General features: G+C 35.4%; 1 protein-coding gene across 23 annotated transcripts in view; it reads right to left on the reverse strand.

The window, feature by feature from the left end:
* AFDN (afadin, adherens junction formation factor) overlaps positions 1–21,732 on the reverse strand; it is a 123,061-nt gene that overhangs the window by 44,161 nt on the left and 57,168 nt on the right. For 15 of the 23 annotated variants that reach the window (XM_050315630.1, XM_050315625.1, XM_050315611.1 and 12 more), the window contains 10 exons: positions 20,958–21,027; positions 18,758–18,873; positions 13,938–13,999; positions 12,860–13,065; positions 9,062–9,082; positions 8,182–8,327; positions 5,768–5,862; positions 3,005–3,270; positions 2,359–2,502; positions 1,051–1,249 (listed from right to left, as the gene is read on the reverse strand). In XM_050315630.1, coding sequence (XP_050171587.1) covers positions 1,051–1,249; positions 2,359–2,502; positions 3,005–3,270; positions 5,768–5,862; positions 8,182–8,327; positions 9,062–9,082; positions 12,860–13,065; positions 13,938–13,999; positions 18,758–18,873; positions 20,958–21,027 — 1,325 coding nt within the window. The remainder of the gene's footprint in view (positions 1–1,050; positions 1,250–2,358; positions 2,503–3,004; positions 3,271–5,767; positions 5,863–8,181; positions 8,328–9,061; positions 9,083–12,859; positions 13,066–13,937; positions 14,000–18,757; positions 18,874–20,957; positions 21,028–21,732) is intronic. The other 8 variants (XM_050315621.1, XM_050315634.1, XM_050315622.1 and 5 more) reach the window with 1 other exon arrangement.

The following is a 21,732-nucleotide window of genomic DNA, read 5'->3' on the forward strand; positions in this document are numbered from 1 at the left end:
CTGAGAAATATATATATTTAAAAACACCACAAGCTCACAGAAAACTCTGGGGCTGCAAAATACTGCTTTTACCAACCAATTTCAAAAGAGACAAGAAATATCGAATCATCTTTTAAAATACAGGCCACCAGAACTCTGATTAAGACAGCACCACAGAAATCTTCTGCTTTGGAGAGGGACTAAGCCATCTCGGCATAAATTTGGCAGAGGTGAAGCTTTGCCTGGACTCATTACCTTTTTTAATGTAACTATTCAATTAAAAGAGGCATTTAGTTTGATTTTTGTTATTTTAGCAATTCCTAGAATTTTGGAAAAGAAGCAACAGCAGCTCAGAGGTATCCAACACTGTCTCCTAAATCAGGGACAGCAAGAATCCACATTACAGGCAAATTATGAATCACTCCACCCAAATATATGATATTTTCCACATATATGACATTGTCCTCCTCACAAAGACCATTTTTCAGCAATTCAGTTTACACTGATTTACTGCAAAAGGTCCCTCAGTATAATTTAAGGCAGGCCTAAAATGTAAAATTTTGAATGTATGCATTAAAAAGGCCTTATTTACAATAAATATACAGCCATTTTTATGGCAACTGAATTATACTTACTAATTAAAGGAATTTATTCTACCAGTCTCCTTTAGTCTTCAGACTACATCCTCTGTAACTCACTGTACTTTCAAATCAGTCAGTTTTCCTACTTCTTTTTTTAAATGGCAGAATATAGCTTTTCTATAAATTAAGCTGGAATCAACAACTGCAAAACTCTACTGTAGAACAGAGCAAGTCTGCTTTGTCGGTAGTCTCCTTTGCTACAGCCTCTTGTTTACCATGATATTCCTGTACAAAATTTTTTAAACAACTGCTTTTAAACAGCAAATTAAGAAACTATAATAAAAGAAATTCTAATCAAATTGAGTAGCACCAGATAAAAATTATAACTTGTTAATTTATTGTAAATGCTCTGACAGACTCCCCTGCTTTACTTTCTCAAGTTTAAGTTACTTTCATCCAACCACAAGAACAAATCAACAGAAGCACTAACCTCTTTGACAGAGCGGATCTAAAAATTCTTGTAAACCACTTGGAACATTTCTGACAACATCGCAGGAATAGCCATCTTCTGGTAAAAGAAAAGGTAGCTGTAAGTCAGGATCCTCTTCCAGCTGGACTTCTCGGCCATCGCTGCGAGCAAGTTCATCAGCCGTATTTTCTGCAACTGTTACTACATTCTCTATCAATTCCTGGACAGAAGGCAGAAAGACATTGTTACTGAAAAGGAATAATTTCATTAAGGAAAAAAACCTACCACTAAGAAGATACTAACACTGCAATAAAAAGAAATTTGGAAAATAAATTATCAGATGTAAAACTTCATTGGCTCCACTCAGTACACTGCATTGCTTTATTTTATGAAATCCCATAGATAGTTTTGTTAGCAAATGTAACAGAAGCACTTATTTTTACTTCACTGTTTTCCAAACTTGTGGGACTTGTTTTTAATTGATTAATAATAATAAAAACAAAAACTATGGAATTCTACCTATGTGTAAACAGGAAATATAGGTTATGTTCCTCAGCAAGACTTTCTACTTTGGTAGCCAATATACAAAAATATCTCCAAGTCCTGTCCCCGCCAACACCTTTACAATGGTTGTATTTGTACCTTTGATTTAATAAACATGTATCCAAAGTTAATAAAAAAAGGACAATGCATTCAGCTCTATAAATATTAGACTGTCTTTGCTCCTTTTTGTTTTGGTTTTTTTTTTTTTGAGATCAGTGAACTATCAGAGTTTACCTTAAGAGTGTTTTTTACAATTCTGCCAGGAATACATTCTCTGTTGACTTTTGTCGTTTCTTAAATATCAAGATATAAACCAGTTTCAAACCCAACATTATACATATATCTTGCAGATATGCAAGTTCCAGGTATCAATCTATCCAAAGGACAATCTGTCCACAACTTGTATGAAGGGATTCAAGATTGATGGATTTTTACATCCTATATGTGAAAAAGCTTAGTGTTCCTGCTGCTTTTCTTTGATTTCTACAAATTACCAACATTTGTTCCTTCTGGATACACACAACCAGCTTTTGAGGGTGCTCTGTTCTCTCTTCTACCGTCTTTCTGCACTTCATCACACTAATGGTATAGGTGCAGTGACACCTCTCTGAGCATGTGCAACATAGAGCAGTACCTTATTTTCTAACTCCATGTAAGAGAGATTCTTTTTAATACCCTACTTGAATCAGTAAAGTACACCCACTGAAGACAAAGTAGCTATTTACAGCCACTGTTCTTTTTCTCATTTATGTTAAAACTGCACAGTGAAGGATAGAAGAAACTTACTGTTGGGATGAGAGGTTCATCTGGAGCACAGTGATAATTCTGCAACAAAGCTTGTAGCTGCAGAGAATTCAGCTTAAAGCAAGTACTGTTAATATTTGGAACATCTGCGTGTGAATATTTGTCCATGGTAAGCAATGTGGTTGCCTGGAGGGGGGGAAAAAGTTACAGATGACAAATTCAAACCATAATGAACCCTTAAGCCTTGTTTCTGAGTGTTCTTTAGACAAGAGAGAGGAAAAGACAAAGCAAGAAGGCAATTTGTAACAGAAACAACAAAAATATCCCCAAACATCCACTAACTATACCTAATGTATCTATAAGATTAATTAATATTATGGTAAAACTATCATAGATGAGGCATATCAGTTTTTCAGCTCTTTTTGTCTCTGCTCAGCATAGTTATAACTCAATTTTATAAACAGAAATGGAACAGCATGTTCACTAATTATTAATTTCACTCATAACTCAAATATTAATAATGTTGAAAACACATTTTGTGTCTTTTCATGCTACCTCAATGTTCCAGGATTGATTCACACAAACTACACTTGTCCACATGCTATTTTCTAGGAACACAGAATATGCAAATATTCTCTTTGAATATACAAGCAAGTGAGAAGCGTTAATCACAAGTACACACACTCACCTGTACTATTCTGCTCAGGTGACAATCAGCAGCCAATTCTAAACCTTGTTTTTCTGCCCAGGCTTCGATGTGGCCCAACTGTTGACGAACAATAGCTCCCCAGTAATGTGAACACAACCCTGAATCTGGGGCTGTAACTAATCTGTTAAAAAGCCACATGTTGATAAAATGAAACAGCTGGGAGAAGAGCTGTATAGTCAGAGCAGCATTCACTCTACATCGTCGCAACAGGGACATAGCTCCAGTCAATGTATGCAGCACATCATCTACAGAGATAAAAAGTAAATCACATTCAGATACTCCAGTGTACATCTGGTTTAGGCAATAAAAATATAATAGAGACACTTAAGTCAGTCTGGTGAATGCTAGCTGGAAACTACATGTATTTAAGTTACACAGCCTTTCAGAAAAAATTTACTGCTCCATGGTTTTCGAGAGGGAGCACCATCAAATTGATACCTGGAATGTGTTGAACTCCTGAAATGAAAATAAACTCTTGGGAGAAAACACAGGTACAAAACTAGTTATACCTGACACTTAAATCACACCCTCGCTTCTGTAAATTGGTTTTTCTATCATTTTTTATAACAAGTTAAAAACTCCATATTCTACTGTTTCAAATGCATATCGCAATTATTCCATAGCTTCTTGAAGTTCAGAAATTTCAGCAGAAGCTATTTTATGATTTTATTATATGATGCACTTAAAAACCAGCAGAATGCACCTTCTGTAGTTTTTTAAAACATTGCTTAAATTTCCTTTTGCCAGTTACTTCACTGCAGTATTATCTAACAAGCAATAGAGACTTCCTGTTAGCATCACCAAGAGCAAACATCCTTATATGCTGCCTAGAAGAATATATTTATGCAAGTAGCACTTTTATCTCCGAGTCTTCTTTTAAGGCAACACTTTTAATCTGAAATCTCTATTGAAAAGACCATCAAATTACTTGTTTTTAGGATTGAAACACAGGATTGTGCCTGAAAAAATTATCTGTAGGTTAATAGATAGAAATCTATAAAGCAGCTCAAAATAACAAATAATAACAGTATCTGTCTTTATTCCAGTATCAGTTAGCTACTTTTTCAGGATTTTTGTCCCTGAAAGTACTCTCTCTGACAGTAAAGGGCACTAAAAACCTAACACTGCATCTTTATAGTCTTCCTTCAATGTTCAGTGCAGGAAAAAAGCAAGCAGAGAAAGCTTAATATGCAAAGAACCAGAAAGTATCTATGAATTTTGCATAAACACCCTTCATAGTTCCTCAAAATGACTGCACTTAATCACATTGCAGATCATCTGTACTTTAATTACTGAGGCATTAGAAGTCTGAGCACAATCACTGAGCAGGATTACATACACAGTGGGATAGCCCTCATGAGCAGGGTGCTCTCCTGGACAGGAACAGCCCAGGGAGGTTTCCTTGCTTCAAAGTAAGCATCATGTCTCAAATATCATGGCAGGGAACCTTGGTTGGAATCTACAGGGCCAGTCAGCTTAAGCTTAGTACCTGGGAGGTACTTGATGAGATCCTCACATAACATCTCTACAGTGAAACTGCCGAGGTAAGGACTGGATAAACTGATGGTAACATATGGAGAGAACTGGTTGGACCACTGGACCTGGTGGATTTGTGGATACAAAGTCCAGTTGGCAATCAGCTATTAGTGGCTTCCCTCAAGGATTGAGGCTGAGACTGATCTTGTTTAATGACTTTATTAATGACCTGAGAGATTGGATGGAGAAAATTCACAGATGATGTCAAGATAGGGGTAAATACTGATATGCTGAAGGGTAGCAGTATTTTTCAGAAGGGCCTCAGCAGACTGGAAAATGGATTGACAGGGACTTCATGAAATTCAAAGGCAACTGCCAAGTCCTGCATCTGGGAAGGAGTAAGTCTATGGAAGAGCATAGGACAGGTGCCATCTGGATAGCAAGCAGCCCTGGTGAAAATTATACAGAGATCCTATCATGTCCTTGCTTGAAAGGTAGCCAGTTGCATACTAAGCTGTTAAGTTAGCAGCAGTGCAGCTAGCATAAGAGAGAGAGGGAAGAAATCCTTCCTATGCATTCAGCATTTGTGAGACTGCATCCAGTTTTAGACTCCCTAGCACAATGAGGATACAGATTTAAGAGACCGAATCCAGCAGAGACACACCAAGATGACTGGCACCCTGGAGAAAAGGGCATAAAAGAGGGAAAGAGAACTGGATTTGATTCATCCTTGGGAATGAGAAGGCTAAAGGCACAGTTTATTGCTGTCTTCCTCTACCTAATGGGAAGGTTCAGAACAAGATCCCTCCGCACACTGAGAGCACAGAATAACAGGCAAACCAACACAAAAATTGCAACATGGGAAATTCCAATAGGATACAGGAAAAGTATTTTCACCATGAGGGCAGTCAAACATCGGAACAGGTTACTCAGAGATGTTATGGATACCTGTCCCTCAGCTGATGTTTAAAACTCAGCTGGACAACACTCTGAAAACTTGATCCAGTTTCACCTGCCTTGAGTAAGACACTGGATTAGATGAAACACAGAGGTTGCCCTCCAGATTAAATTATTGCGTGATTTTTAAACCCAGTACAGATCATGTAATTTCCCTACTGTCCTTTCTTATCATGCATACAAAATTGATCCAACAATTTTCAAGGGTTAGGGCAACTCATGGATGTCGTATCACTAATAATAAACAGAACATTTATCAACAATTAATTGTATGTTTGGAAGACAATAAAAAAGATCAGGTAGTCTAACCTATTTTAGGCCTCTGAGGATTATTTTCCTCTGGATCATCAAGGAATGCTGGCATGTAGTTATTAAGCTCTGACTGCAGACAATGAACCAGGTACCTGGAAGGGAATGGGGAAAAAAAAATTAAATCCTGTATGTGCTCATTACAAATGGTTTTAAAGAAAAGAAATTTTAAAGAAAAAATTACAAGACTCCTGAAATTGCAGTATTATGAATGTGACTGTAGGAAACCAAATAATACTTTTTAAAAGGCCAGAGAGACCAATTCTCACATACCTTTCCTAGAAATGTTGGAAAAATTATTAAGTTATCTGGGAACAAGCACAGTCATTTACATGCAGTATCACTACCACACTTATAAGCAAAGATCACATGCTACACAAAGAGATGCTATCAGGCCAAACTTGGGTTCTGTAAGTTTGCAAAACTTATTTTTTTCCAAACAGAAATACACTCTTCTCTGTTTTAAAATCTACCAAGAGCAGTATTAAAAAAAATAAAATTCCTATTCTGACTCAGTATAAAAAAATTCTGAAACAGCCCTAATGTTTTGTGTGAGGAATTTTTTGATTCTTTATTTCTTTTAACTTTACACTGAAATGAAAAGCCTGTTTTAGTATTCTTTCTCTTCTATAATCAAACATTTTCTTCAACACTGTTTTTGTGAATTCATTTTTACGTTTCTGTTAAGAACTGAAACTAAAAGGGAACCAAATTTAAACACATATATAAAAGAAAATATGTCATGGCTTTCTAAAACTCCCCCTTCTGTTTCAGTGGTAACATTCTTAATGAAGAACCCCCAGTTGCCGGAAAATAAAAGCCATCACAATTTTAACCACTCCTAGTGTATGCCAGTCACCATCAAGTAACATTTTCACAACAGATTTCTTTCTGTTACCATCAAAAAACGTTTTCAAGGCAGATTTCTTTCTTTCCATGCTTCAATTACTTGCCTTTTTTATTTGTACATATTCCACACTTCTCCAAAACTATAATACATGCATTTGGAATCTGCCAGTTACAGTGTACGTAGTGAGAACTCACACAGCTAAAATTCAGAAATACTTTTGCATCCAGTCTGCTCATAATGCACTGACAAATTACAGCACTATTCCTTACTAGCCAATATTCTGCCAATATCCAACAATATTCTGCCTTCAGTGACTACCTGGCAAATAGAAGTAGTAATGAGTTGTTTCAAAACACCAATGCAAAACACCGAGCTGTAGCAAAAAGACACAGCTTCATTAACAGTTGGTAATGTGCTATAAAAATTGAAAGACGTTGTCAAAATAGCTACTTGCTGTATTTGCTTTGCCCATAATTTACCAAGAAAAAAAATAATTTATAAGAGTCCATACTAAGGGGTCTGGTGCTCCTCTGAAACCTTTTGCAAGTTCAGAAAGCAATGATCGGATTTTATGTACAACACATATTGCTCTTCAGAGAAAACACAGCTACTCTTAAAGCTAAACAGTTAAACCATGGTTAAGGCTTCATCCTGTCACAGTACAAAAAGAGCACAGAATATAATATTTCTTATTACATAAAAATGGAAATATTATATTTAAAACAGACAACCTACAAGTGAGGGAAGGCTGGGTCTAAGCCACCGAAGGTACACTGGGGCTTCTCTAAACATTAGCTTCAGATACACAAATTTGCTGAGAAATACTTCTTTAGTAGTGACTCAGGAAGAAAAAAAAATCTAAATATGAACAAAAATTAAGCCTTTCTTGTTGATTAGTGCTGTGCTCAATGTTGTTGTCTTTGTTCAAGGACCCTTTCCTCTGAGGGTTTCCCTTCCCTTTGGGTACTTCTTTAAAATTTTCTTTTAATCAGTATTGTAATTGCCTGAGCTGACAACCATAATTTAATCTTTACCCCAAGCCAAAACATGTCCTTCTACTTTTAAGAAAAAAAAATGTGCAAAAAAACCACTGAGCAAACCTCTATTTATGAGAATTATGAAAGCAGATTATAATTAGAAGCCCTTAAAGAGCACAAGAATCATTACCTCAGAGACTATAAATATTTAAGTATATGTATTTGTATATTAACAGCAAAAATAACCGTTTCCTCACAATCTCACATTAAATTAAGAGAGAGTAATCAACACAATCTAAATTTAAATAACATTTTCATGAAATTTTCATTGGTAGTCTCAACTATCACAAGAACAGCTAACGGATGAGACTCATTGCATAACTCAGTGAACCATATTCACAAAACAAGGCATCTGTCTAAAGAGGTAAGTCTAGCCTTTCTTATAAGTTCTCAGATATTTACCAATACACAAAAGACATTATTGCTATACCTACAATTCGACAAAAATGTGAAGTTTTTCTAAAAACTACAGAAACACAGAATACAGTAAGTAAAGCATTAAGAAACATGAAGTTTGAAAGCCTTACTTGAATGCCATTTGAACCAGGTGTGCCAAAACATCTTGTGCATCCACAGTAATTCGGCTAAGATCTCTGTCTTGCTTTATGAAATTCAGTAATTCAGATGCATTTGCCATCCAAAAGGCAAGTGCCCCAGCTATATTCTTCTGTTTCTGTAAGTGTAAAGAAGCAAGAAATAATACAGGGAAATAGTTTTCTAATAAAGCACGGCAGCTTAAAAAGGCTCCAAAAGATAGACCAGTACCTCTTCCCATTTCACCAAACATCTCTCAGATACCAGATATTTGCAAAATGTTTGCATGTAATATTGCAAGTGCTGTAACTAGTGAGTTCAATTTTAACATGTTCACTGAACACACGAACATCTGATAAAATGCCAATAGCCATATCAATAAAGCCACAACGTAAGCATCTAGTGCTAAGAGCTTATCAGAACGCAGTTATCTGGTAATCTGTGCACTTTTAAGCGCATATTCACTACTGCCCACTGCCACACTGATACTGCGCTCACTGGCTGTGATACCAGGTGATTCAGTATCAAGTACTGATCTATCTCACCATCTCCCGACCACAAATGCCAGGCCAGGCAACCTCAGATGAAATCCAAAGAATAGGAACCACAAACAACAAAAAAAGAAAATAAAGGGAAGAAAAAGAACTTTGGTCATTTCATATCCACATTGAAGTGCGTTAAGCAGAAATTATGGAATGCCGTAAAAGTTGCAAAGTCAAAAAAGGATTTTAGTACTGCATGTTCCAGTTGCTGAATGAGTGTTATGAACTGTTTAAGTCCAGCTGTTTGAGTATTGTATTTTGATATGGAAGCAGCATGAGAAACTGAGCTAAGCCAACATAGCTAGGATCAGTTCCCAGCAATATATCCTACCTGATCAACCTGGTCTACCTCCTGGAGAAAAACGGACGAAGGAAATCAAACAGAAGAAAGAAACTTGTGAACAATCATGAAAGCTTTAGAAATCAAACACTAAATATGAAGGTACAACACATGTTCACAGTTATACACAGATGCATTAATCAGTAGCTGTGATGCAACTGAGCTCCTTTTAAAAACCTAATTATTTTAATACGACTAGTAGCTAGCACAACAGCTACAAACTGAAGTGCCAACATGTCACAATTCATCCAAGGAATGCTTTATAGTAGCTGACATCCCAAACTACTTGGTTATTCCATGCTCAGTGTGCCACAGAAACCCCCTAGAACTATTTGCAGACAATGGGGAAACTAGCCATCTGAGTAACAGATCCAGGGAGCTGTTTGCACACACTGCTGCAATGGAGACAGTATACAAACACACACAAAGAGAGATAGGAAATCCCTATTAAAAAAAAAAAAAAGAAAACAAAACCAACAAAAAAAAACAAACAACAAAAAACGAAAACAAAAAACCAACACCAACCAAAAAAAAAAAACCCAACCAAAAAAACCAACAACAACAACAAAAAACCAACCCCAAACCAAAAACACACACAAAACAAACCCCAACCAACAACATTCAAAAGCAAATAAAATACATAAAACACCTAGGACAGATTTAATACATGGTTTTTCAATTTAAGAACAAAAAGACCATTTTAAACAACAAAAGATTCAAATGAAATACCACACTAAGTTTCCTAAATGCTGGTACATATAAAGGTACACTGACTTAAGGGGGAAAAAAAAGAATCCAGTACATATATTTTTCTGATTATTTAAAACTGAGCTCTTAATTATTTTTGGCTTTCTATTTAGATCACTTTACCCCTGCAACACAGTGAGCTTAGATGCAAATATTTGAGATAATATTTGCCAATACTATAATAATTTTAGTTAGAGCTCCAAACTCCAAATTTCTGTTTCTTTTCCCCTTTCCAACCAAAGCACTCTGAACTGATTGAATATGTGTTGGCACAGAACAAAAGGAGATGCTCCTTCTACAAATGAATGTTAAAATTTAAAAAAAGATGAAAAATGCAACAGAATGATTGGGGGAAAAAAATCAGGATACAAAAAAATGGCTTTTTTTATATTAAGTTTCTATTCCTAGTTTTTTATTGAAAGCACTGAGGCTTCTCACAGATCTCTCCAATTTTATCCCTATCTCATATTAAATCATCTATAATATTTGCATACACTAATGAAGAGACTACAGAAAGTCACAGATTTAATTTGTTAGCAAGTACTTCTTGAGTAACTTTGTAAAGAGACTTTCTGATCTAGGTAGGCAAAATTAGGATCTAAACCATTTATTTTACTGCCACAGTACAGCACAGGAGTTTGTACACCTTCTCACTACTTCTGTTTAGGGTGCCTCTCTCCCCTTGCCTCAGATTTGTTTTCTCTCTCACACCCTCATATCCTTTTCAGTGCAGAAATGCTTTACAGTCAAACAAACAAAAAAGGTATTGTGATATGACTTATTACATGGTAATTTAACTGTGATGGCCATCAATATAACTTATTTTACACCTTAGATGAAGTACTTTGACCTAGCTTAGCTCATACTGTTTATACTCCACTAAATTCCAAGCTAAAGACATTTTCCTGCTCATTATAAGCAATGCATTTCTTTGCCTCCAGACCATTAACCTTGAAATTCACTGAAGTTTTAGTCTTTTGTCCCCCATGTGATTTTTCCCTCTTTCCTCCACCTTCTTCCGCATGACATTTGAAAGAACCTCCTCCTGATTTTTATTCAACCTCTGACTCCTTTTGGTTTATTTCTTGCAACTAGGTAAAATCTTTCACAAACCATAAATACAGCTACCACTTCCTTGTTGATGTGTTCCTTAAAATTTAGGTTGGAGATTAGATTGTAACTGTGGAGTTACAAGGCTGTAGAAATGGTTTTTCACAAAGGACAGTCCAAACAAACACTTGGTTTTAACAGTTTTGTAATAGTATTAGCAGGATTATAGAAAATACAGTTGCTTGAAAAACAACCACAAAGCTGCACATGATTTGGGAAGCCCTTCTCGATGATGTAAATGAATGTTTTCAGAGCATAACCTACTTTCTAGCTTTGATTTGTTTCCAAATCGAACTGATATTTGAGTCCACCCCTCTAGTATCTTCTGGCAGCTATATGGTTACTCATTCAACACAAAGAATGCAGAACTTTATCTCTGCTTTCCCACTGTACCAACCCCTGTCACTCAAAGTCTTTTTTGGGTCATTGTTACTAGTATAGACTGAGCAATTTTTTTTTTATTAAGAACTGTAACTTCCAATTTATATTTGAAGCCTACCCTTTCTCTGTTTAGTTTCCATTCTCCCAGCTGAACTGCTTATGTGCAGGCTCTTTCCAGTTCATGTTCTCCACTACAGTCAGTCTCCCCTCTTCCAAAACCAGATTTTCTTTTTTTTTTTCATAAAAGAACCTGAATTTTTCATTTCTTATACCATTTCAATTTTATCTAATATCCACTGTGACATCAAGATTCAAAGCAACATACTAGTTCTTCACTTCAGATTCCAACTACCCTCCACCTTCAGATCAGCTTTGGAACATACACAAAAGACTAATCTTTATTTTCTTATTGCAAAATGTCCTCAACACTAGCATTGTCTCCCATTCTTTCTTGTGAAAGGTGCAAGTCTGTTGTATAAGTTTACTGACTTGTCTAATGATGATATTCCCCCTCTTTGAAAACTCCACTCAATCTTTACAAAATGAGAAAAAAAGCTGAACAGTTTTGGTTTGCTATGACTTTCATGCCACTCCTGTTTACTTTCCTGTTCTTCCCTAATCAACTTGTTGTGTAATACTTGCACTGTAAATTCTCTAAGGCAGGACTGACGCACTTGTTATGCTCTTACAGTGCTTAGCGCAGCAGCGTCCTTGCTCTATATAAGCTACTCTGACAGCACTATTTGCAACAAATACACCTGTTTGAATAAATATAAAAATATATTTCAATTTCTCCTCTGAGCAAAACCTGCAAAGAAGTTACAATAATTAATTATTGAAGATACCCAAACTAACTCCTTTTTGAGGAAATGACCATTTTATCAAGTTACACAATGTCTAACTTCTCAGACAACCCAATGGATCTTATCCTGCATTCCTATGCTAAAGAGAACTCACCCTGTGCTTTTGTAGAAATCTTGCACATATAGTAGCAATAACATTAGACTACATATAAAATGCTGGAACATTTGAGAACTTGTATTTCTCTTTATAAACCAATTTTGTCAGCTTGGTTCAAAAAGTCCAAGTTTTCATTGCCAATTCAGTGGTTACAAAAGCTGTGAAAGTAAGTGGATCAAAACTAAAAAGTCATGACTCCTTTCAACATATTCACTTCAAGCATCAATCAGTGCAAACAACTGCTACTTATACAGTAATCTTTAATAGGCCCATCCAACTTGTTCTACAAGGGTTCACAGCCAGAAATGTTTGCAAAGATCTTACCTTCTTGGGAAGATTCACCTCTTGTCAGGGAACATATCTTCAGAGCAACAGCCACTCCCTAACTTCCCACATTGCTCAGGAGAGAGTTTCTTACCACTGACATCATTCACTGACATAAAAGCAAACCTCCATATGGGCAATCAATGTAGGTATTAAAGTTTAACCCACTATTGTTCAGGATCAGACTAAGCAAAAGACTAAGCAGTTTGCTAGATTACCAACAACATGTATGTAATTCCCTTGACATATTTTTGCAGAGTAACTCACCTGTATCACTCCTTCCATCATGTTCACCATCTTGTTGACTATTGCAATGACTTTGTGAGTACGTTCAGCAGGAGTGATGTCAGGTCTGTACTGGCTGGACAATACATACCGACATGTCATATACAACACGTACGTAGGTGACAGCTTAAAGTGAACTGTCGAGCTATTTGTGTAATTTATAATGGCAGATAAGAAGGCATCTTCAGCTGTAGAAAAGAGGAAAAAAAAACATAAAGCCAAAGACTGAAAGAAAATGAAATAAAACACTTTCATAACTTGAGGTATAGATGGTTTGGGGGGGGTGGGGGGGGGAAGAAGCAAGACACATGAATTTGAACTCTTAATTGTCTATTATGTCCTACAGTTACTTAGGCATATTAATAACACACTTGTATAGAAAGGTAGAAAACTTGATCATTGGGAAACATTTCTGTCCTATTTCCTATCTCTTTGCTGAAAATTTGCATCTTCAAGGGAAGAGGAAAATGCAAGATTTCTATTGTACATTTTATTCCTACAAAGCTTCTATACAAAAAAAAAAAAATCAGTATTTGTCTGCTCACAGATTATTTTGTTTCAAATATTTGGAGTCTGGGCAATCGTTGCTGAGATATTTTTCTAGCAGATCAGAGCCCTTGAAAACCTGGGCCAAGGCAAGATAATAAAAATGAAATTCTAAATGAAAATGTTAACCTAATCAGATTTAATATAAAATGGATTTTGACCAAGACACAATCTATTATCCAAGGCATAGAGAACTGTACAGAAGAAAATGAATACTGCTGAGAAGATAGGATTAGAATTTTTTTCACATTTTATTTCAGTATCTGAAGATAAAGAGTTGAAATGCAATTAGAATTAGATATACATGAACCTGCCTCAATATCTGAAGTATCTGTTCACCCTCCCAATAAAACAAATTAGACTGTTTGATCTAGCTGTCTATCTAGATTGTCTGTCACCTGCACAGATATTATTTTTGTCAATGCTTACTTAAATTACCTTCAAACTGACTGAAATATTACAGTACAGAAAAAGGCATCAACATGGTAGTGTTATAACTTCACAATTTACTCACAGCTTTCCCTGAATTCAATACTGGCAGGCAGTATCAGTTCTGGTCCATGGGTATCCTGAGATCTAAAGAAAGATGAGAACAAACAAACAATCAAACAATCAAACAATCAAACAATTCAAAACAAACAATCCACATGGATTATATGAATTCCACTGTAAAATGACAGATTTATCCAAATGCACTGGTTCCAAATGTTGACACAACATCCTTCCACAAAATAATCCTTTTTTTACTTTTCCTCCAGAATCATTCAAGTTGTATTTGACAGCAACACAATAGATCAAAATCCAAACTTGATCTGTCGAGTCTGTGATATTAATGAACACCCTCTTCTGCACTGCACAGCAGACTTAAGGGATCAGTTTGCCATGTGCTATTGACAGGATTCAAATAACAACTTACTCATGGACACATGAAAGGAAGTGAATGCAGCTTTGCCTGGAACATCAGCTTGGTTACAACAAATGTACTTTGCTGCCATTAATGCCCTCAAAACTGATGAGGACTTGGTCAACCTATTTGTACCTTTTTCTGGTAAGGAGGAAGAGAAGATCAAATCTAGCCCCTACCCTCACCTGGCTGTTGCTACACTACAATAAGAAAGAGTAGTCGTTGCACAAGCCCCAGAATTACACCCTCACTGTAACTGACTGTAGTGCTAGTTCTTACCACTACCCATCAGAGAAATCACAGAGTAGAAAACTGAACAAAAATTTGATTTTTCTGGGGTCTGCAAAAGGTGAAGCACTTTTCACACAATCATGTATTTCACAGAATCATTGAACATCCTGAGTTGGAAGGGAACTCACAAGGATCACTGAAGACCAACATAGGACAACTCCAATAACAACTCCAATAGTCACACCATGTGCCTGAAAGTATCATCCAAATGCTTCTTGAACTCTGTCAGGCTTCATGCTGTGACCACTTCCCTGGGGAGCCTGTTCCAGTGCCCAACCCCTCTCTGGGTGAAGAACCTTTTCCTAATATCTAACCCATCATTCCTCCCTTAAGAAAAGCATTAAATGAACTGTTCTCTGCAGCTGAGCACCTATTTTTTTTGGAAATAAGTGAAAGCAGCTTAACATTATCTTCATGCAATAACCATTTTTAAGCATACTTTCCCCAGCAACTCTGATAAAGAAATTAATGCAATATAATTACATAAACCTCATCCCCTTGAGTATTATTAGTTATACCACAAAGCAGAGACAGGACGTTGAAAGCCTTTATTCAGCTATCTCCTTTAGTTTTAAAAGAAAAAAGACAATATAATTTTGACAGTTGATATCAAAAGATCTAAAATTAAATTTTAGCATATTGAATCAGAAAGAACTCAAGTTATGCCATCTAGATAATGCTTACATTAAGCAAATCCAAGTTCTGAGGAGCTGAAAGTTAAGGAACAGACAGCACAAAAGGGCAATATGTACACAAATTTCTGCCAGTTTAGTTACATTTCAAACATGACAACATGCTCTCTTTATGAAAAGCACTCATCTGGTGTGTAAGTCGTAGTATTTCATATCTTTTTATGCTATAAATTTAAAATGAACTAATTTCTCCTTATCTTCATACTGTCAAAAGTGCATCTTCACTGAAAACTTAATTACTTCCATAGAATAATAACTAATACAGAGCATTATAAACTAGAACTATAGTGACAACTCCAGAGAAATTTCAAATCTGTCATTAAAGGAATGGTAATAAGGCATAAAAATACTTTATCAAACTAGCTGGTAAACCAGTGACAGATTGCAGCTGAAGGATTGATTTTATTTTCTTTAGAACAAAATGATATTGATCTCTTTCAGCACAAATGAAGGAACAGGATTCACAGCCAGTGAGAGACAATGTGTCACAAGTGGTGAGAGCTGATATGATTAGTGAAAGATTGCTTACAAAAATTTGGAAACTGGCTTTTAGAGACAAGTTAATATGAAGTACTCTTTAAAAATGTTATTTTAGTTTTACCTGTAAATTAGTTTTCTACGAACAGATGAAGTAACTCAATCATTTAACTACCTTAATAGGAGTTCTCTTCAGCTAATCACAGAACCATAAAATAGTTTGGTTGGAAGGGGACCTTGATGATCATCTAGTTCCAACCCCCTGTACCATCTTCTGCCTTCCCCTAAGCATACATAAAAGAAATGCTAATTAAGCTTTGCAAATTAGAAATCTAAACTAAAATAATCCTCTGTGCTTCTGATATGATAGCAGCTGCCCAACCTGCTTTGTTACTGGATACATTTTAAGTATATATTCTCTTTGTGCTATTGGTTTTATAGATAAAGTCTCTCTATGATGATGAAATTCTTTGAGCTAAACCAGTCAAAGTCTAGTTAGGTTATGTCTGGGAGGGCCATAAAATATTGATTAGGGCTTGCCTCCTCTCTTAGTATAGTATCAGGTAATGCTACAATTTAAAACTGTATTAAAAACATTAGTATATTTGCTAGATATTTCTGTATTCTCCTATATTGTCTCTGATAAACTGCATAAAAATGAAAATATCCGTGTGTGATTGTTTCAGCCAGCTGACTAGCTATGTATAAGTTCTGTAAAGCATGTTAAAAGTAGGAATCGGGTGAGTGTCTGCATTTAGTTAACACCACTTATCTATCACTACTCTGATTTCCAACCAATCACATCTTTAAGAACTCTTGAAAGGTATCCAAGGCAAAAGATGGTCTTTTCTGATTTTTATTACATGCTTGCCCATGCTAATTGTAATCAGTTATCTAATGAGTGTGTATGACTGCAATCTTTAACTAGACAGTCATTATATTTTATTTCCAAGAATCATATTTCAATCAGAACAACTATATCCAAAAAGTAAACTGGAGTTATGCTTTGGGTTCTCAATTATTTTTCTTTCTAGAAATGAAAAAAACATGGCAGCCAAGTTCTAATCTTTGGCTTTCAACTCATTCAGTGAGTTGTAGGAAAAAACTCTTATTTGTCTTATTATTCACCTTTGAACAGCAGTGATGAACACACAAAGAGTAGACACAAGGGGTTATATGGAGTGGATTAGTTGTACAGTAACAAGAACCTGCAACTGCTCAGTGAAGACTTTTTTTGTTTTTCAAACTAATATAGCAGTTCATGATTACTATCCTGACGGTTCACAAAACAAGACCAGAGTATCCTAGAGGAAACCTAATTAAAGACCCACAAAATACATCCACAAAAGGGAATAATTCGGTGTACTTGGGCAACACACTGCCTAATTTGACACACTGACTTTGCTGATTTGTTAATCTCAACACAGGGAATGTATCTGAGAAAGAGCATATGACAAATGTTGTATTTAGATAAATAACACTGGGATTACACAACACATACTATAGATACGTAAGATATATACAGAAATAAAGTATCAATAAAGATTTCTGTGGTTGTAGTTATCACAAATTCAGGTGTGATCTAGATGCCTCTGTAAAATCACATCGTGCACAAAGGAACCGATGTGAAAAAACCCTGTAAAGAGTCACAATGAGTACTCTCTTCAGAAAGACTTTAAAAAGTTTAAAAAAATACAACAAAATAAAGCCAAAATGCAGTTCACAGATGGCTCTGTGTTTCTGAATTAAAGAACTATAGCACAAGATAATCCTTTTTACAGAAATTCAATAATCTTCACACACATATACAGATCAAGAGATACTAACAGCAGCAGCCTCAAGAACTTCTGAAAGGCTATAAAAAGTTCAGAAAGAAGTTTTGGTCATCTTTTATGCAAGTGGAAAAATACAGCTAAAATACTAGTAATTCAATAAAGAGGAGCTAAATCTTCAGTAACCTAAATAAAAGCAGTTCTGAAAAAGAATCTCAAAATGCCCAAATACTCTACCAAAAGACTGCAGAATAGAGGTGAGTTATATTCTACTATAACCTCACTGGAAGTATTTAAGATTTTCTTGCTACAAAACACTTGAACATTCAAGTTCAGGCAGAAGCACAATTTTCTGCTCTTTTTTTGATTCCATTTTTTTCTACTACTCACATCTCTAAATTCTGTTTTCTGTCTAGTGAATAATAAATCCATCTAAGGGTACTAAAAGCTTCATACTACAAGCATTACAACTCGAATCACTGCACGTTTTAGCCCTGCAGCACATTTACCTTACCTTTCATCCATTTATCATAGCTGTTCATCTAAATTTAAAAGCTGATTTATGTAGACAGCAATACAATCCTGTATTTTTTCAAAGATTTGAAAAAAATTCTGTTCACATAATCACTGATTCACTGAGGTGTGATAGGAACTCTAGAGATCGTCTGGAACAATTTCTCTGCTCAAAATGGGGTCAACTAGAGCAAGTTGCTCACTACCCTGTCCCCTCAGGTTTTAGGTATCTTAAAGGACGGAATGCACACCTGCTAACAACACTATAGTAGAAATAGGAATGACCTGGTTATTTCACTCTCCAGAGGAAATCACATCATCTTGCCACTGGTAAATGAAAATTTCAAATAATTGTACTTTTGTTATTGAAGACACTTCATATGTCATGCCTAACCGCAAACCAACAATAACGTGATACAACTGTCAGCCTGACTTCACAAAGAGAACTGCAAATAAAAAAAAATAATCCTTGCTTCAGTATTATGTTAAGTATTCTGAAGTTTTTTGCTTTGGTTGTTAATCCTGAGGTTTATTTGGAACAAGATCTCAAAGGAAACATCATTCTCCACAGGGAAAACCAGCCTGTTTAAAATACTTTAACCTCTACTATTATGATGCTTGATCTACTGGAACAACTTCTCCAGTTTTTTCAATTATCAGAAGTAATGGGTTACACATTTCCTACCTGCTTTCCTGTCTGCGGTAATCTTGCTGTTCTATCCTAATCATCGGCTTCACCATTCCTCGTTCAGCTGTGCTGGATGCTGATGATGTCCTGTCGCCATCAAGCCTGCTGGTGCTCTAATTCAAAACAGCAGGACAGGTGCTTAGCATGCAAACACTGGATTAGCTTGGCATTACTAAAATGAAGTGTCAATTTGAGGCTTCAAAAGAGATGGGAGGACAGAAGAGAGGGGTATGGCACAGAGACCGGCAGCTCAGCAGGTGTTTCTGCCACAATGAAGCACTGCTTGCAATTCAACAGACCACAATGGCCAGAGAGAAGCAGCTCTTTGTTAATGCACTGCAAGAACTTACAACGCAGCTTTCAAGCATCTTTAAAAGTTGCATTAGCTATCAATACAAACTGAGAATGAGTTGGTAATGAAAACTTTAGGTAAGGGACAAAGTTAAACATATTTACTGATTTAAAACTATCCATGCTCCCCCACCCTGATTCTGCAATAGTTCCAATTGCTTACACTACTGATCCATAACATGATTTATCCTGATCTTAAGAAAGTCTGATCTGCTAGACAGTACACAGTTTTCCAAGACAAGAAGTGGCAATTGAAACGATGTTATTTTTTTATGTACCATTTAATTTGTTTTTCTTTCGGTGTCCCATAATCCTGAATAGGAACGTTTTAACTTTTAAATTCCAATTACATTAAACTCTACCAGGAAGGGGACAAACATGCTGTTTTTAGCAGCAAAATACTTAACAATTATTTTCAGTACAGAGTTGAAAACGAGACATCAGTAAAATATGAAGTGTTTCAACACTTCATAAGAAGTTTCTAGGACTAAATAATTTGCTTTGACATAAGAAAATCTACTAAAAAGTGCACCTCAAAACAAGAGTTTTAGCAAAATGTTTTATTTTCAGTACTGACATGTCAATCACAGAACCACTCTTCATCACGTCTCAAAGAACTTTCATTAAAGTTACTGTTACCCCTTTTCCAAATGGAAAAGTAAACTTCGAAGAGACCAACTGTTAGAAAATGAGTGATTCATCAGTGATTTAACAAGATGTCATACACATTCTCAAACAGTACAACTAGAAAAGAAAGTAAATTTTCCCAATAATCCCTAGGTCCACTAGTACTTTTCTAATGAGTGTGAAAAAGATATGAAGTCATATCAGAAACTCTTACTCTGAGTTTTAAGACATTTTATTACTTTACAAAGTTTCTGTTCTTCTGAAATGTCACTAAATAAACTCCTAACAGAGTGAGTAAAGAACACACAAGATAGAAGAAAGCACTATCACAAAGCTACAAAGAAAGTAGAGAAACTGAATCAAAAGAAAAAAAACCTAACAAAGATATTCAAAAGCTATCAGAGTATTTTTAATACCTACATTGATACATTAATATCACTAAATATTTACAGGTATTTCAATTTTATGATAGTAGTAATAAAACATAAAAGGAAATGCATTTCTGTGAGGATTACTACATTTCACACTGCTGAAATAATTCACTCTCATTTCATCTGAGGCATGTGATCATAGCAAGCAAGGCATTAACCACTGTGTCATTTTACTCTGCTCTCGTAAAATGCAATTCTGGCACAAAATTTATTAACACACAGTGCAGAAAGCAAGCAAGAAAATATTATCACCTCATAAAATGTTTATAATTATGACTGCAGAGACAGTTTGTTTAGGTAGTGTGTGTACAGGAGCTCTAACGAACTCTAAAGTCACATCCATTAAATTTTAAAACCCTACTTACAGTAAAATTGAACACCCTTTCACATTTTATATAAAACATTTATTTACCCAATCACAGATGACAATAGCCATCTGCTACACACACAAGGTAATGATGTATCAGTTTTAATATGAATCTCTACCTGCATGTGTCAGTTTGGGGAGAAACTATTTTGGGCTCGAAAAAATTTCCCTTTCTAAAAATGTTACTATTCTTGACAGAGAATGCATGCCAAATATCAATACAAATTTAAACAACAGAATTTTGTGGAAAAAACCCTTTGAACTAAAAAAAAATAATGCACATGATACCTGAGCCCATCCACAACAGAAAACAGCTGGGGAGACTGATGAATTGGCCACACTTCTTAAAGTACTACTGATGTGGTAATTTTGATTTAACCTACATATGTTGTTATTTATTACTTATTTAGTCATGTAATACCTTGCTCGCTGGTAGTGCTGTTCCACTGTGAACATCTCCCTCCAGATCAAATGTGGTTTCCTGTACAGCTCTAAAAGTAAGATAACATTTAAAGTACAATTTAGAAATTATACCATTAAGAACTTAAACAAGAAACACAGTAGCTAAAATTAGTAAATTAAAATTCAAGGGTTATACCATGAGTCCAATTAATATTAATTTTTTTAATACTGTATCAATTTTTTATATTAATAGAACCTAAAAATATTTACACAGATCATTTAATTTGGAAAAACAGATTCTTAGCTAATTTCACAGAATATGCTGAGTTGGAAGGGACCCACAAGGACCATTGATTCCAACCCCTGGCCCTACACAGGACCACCTCCAAGAGTCACACCATGTGCCCGAGAGTATCAAGTGAGAAAATATAAATACACATAAACAAATACATATAAAATATGTATTTAATTTTTAATATTATTTATATAATTTTTATGTAATATTTATTTATTTAATTTATATAAAATATATTCCCTACAGTAGACTTGCAACAATGTTCTGCCCAATTCTTCAGTACTAAGCGACAACATTCTTGATAACGTAAATAATTCATAAATCACAGTAATGCATGTTATTACGTTTATTCTAAAGATTTTTAAAAGTATTTAGTTGTTCAAGCTGCAATAGCTTTTTACCATAGATTTTACTGTCCAGATAGAGCTCTGCAGTAATACAGTGCTTTGCAGTTGACTATGTAAACCTGCAAGACCATTTATTTATTGATCTACAGGCT

The sequence above is a fragment of the Myiozetetes cayanensis genome, unplaced genomic scaffold, assembly GCF_022539395.1.
Source record: "Myiozetetes cayanensis isolate MyiCay16 unplaced genomic scaffold, myiCay2020 scf2-11, whole genome shotgun sequence".
Classification (NCBI taxonomy): Eukaryota; Metazoa; Chordata; class Aves; order Passeriformes; family Tyrannidae; genus Myiozetetes; species Myiozetetes cayanensis.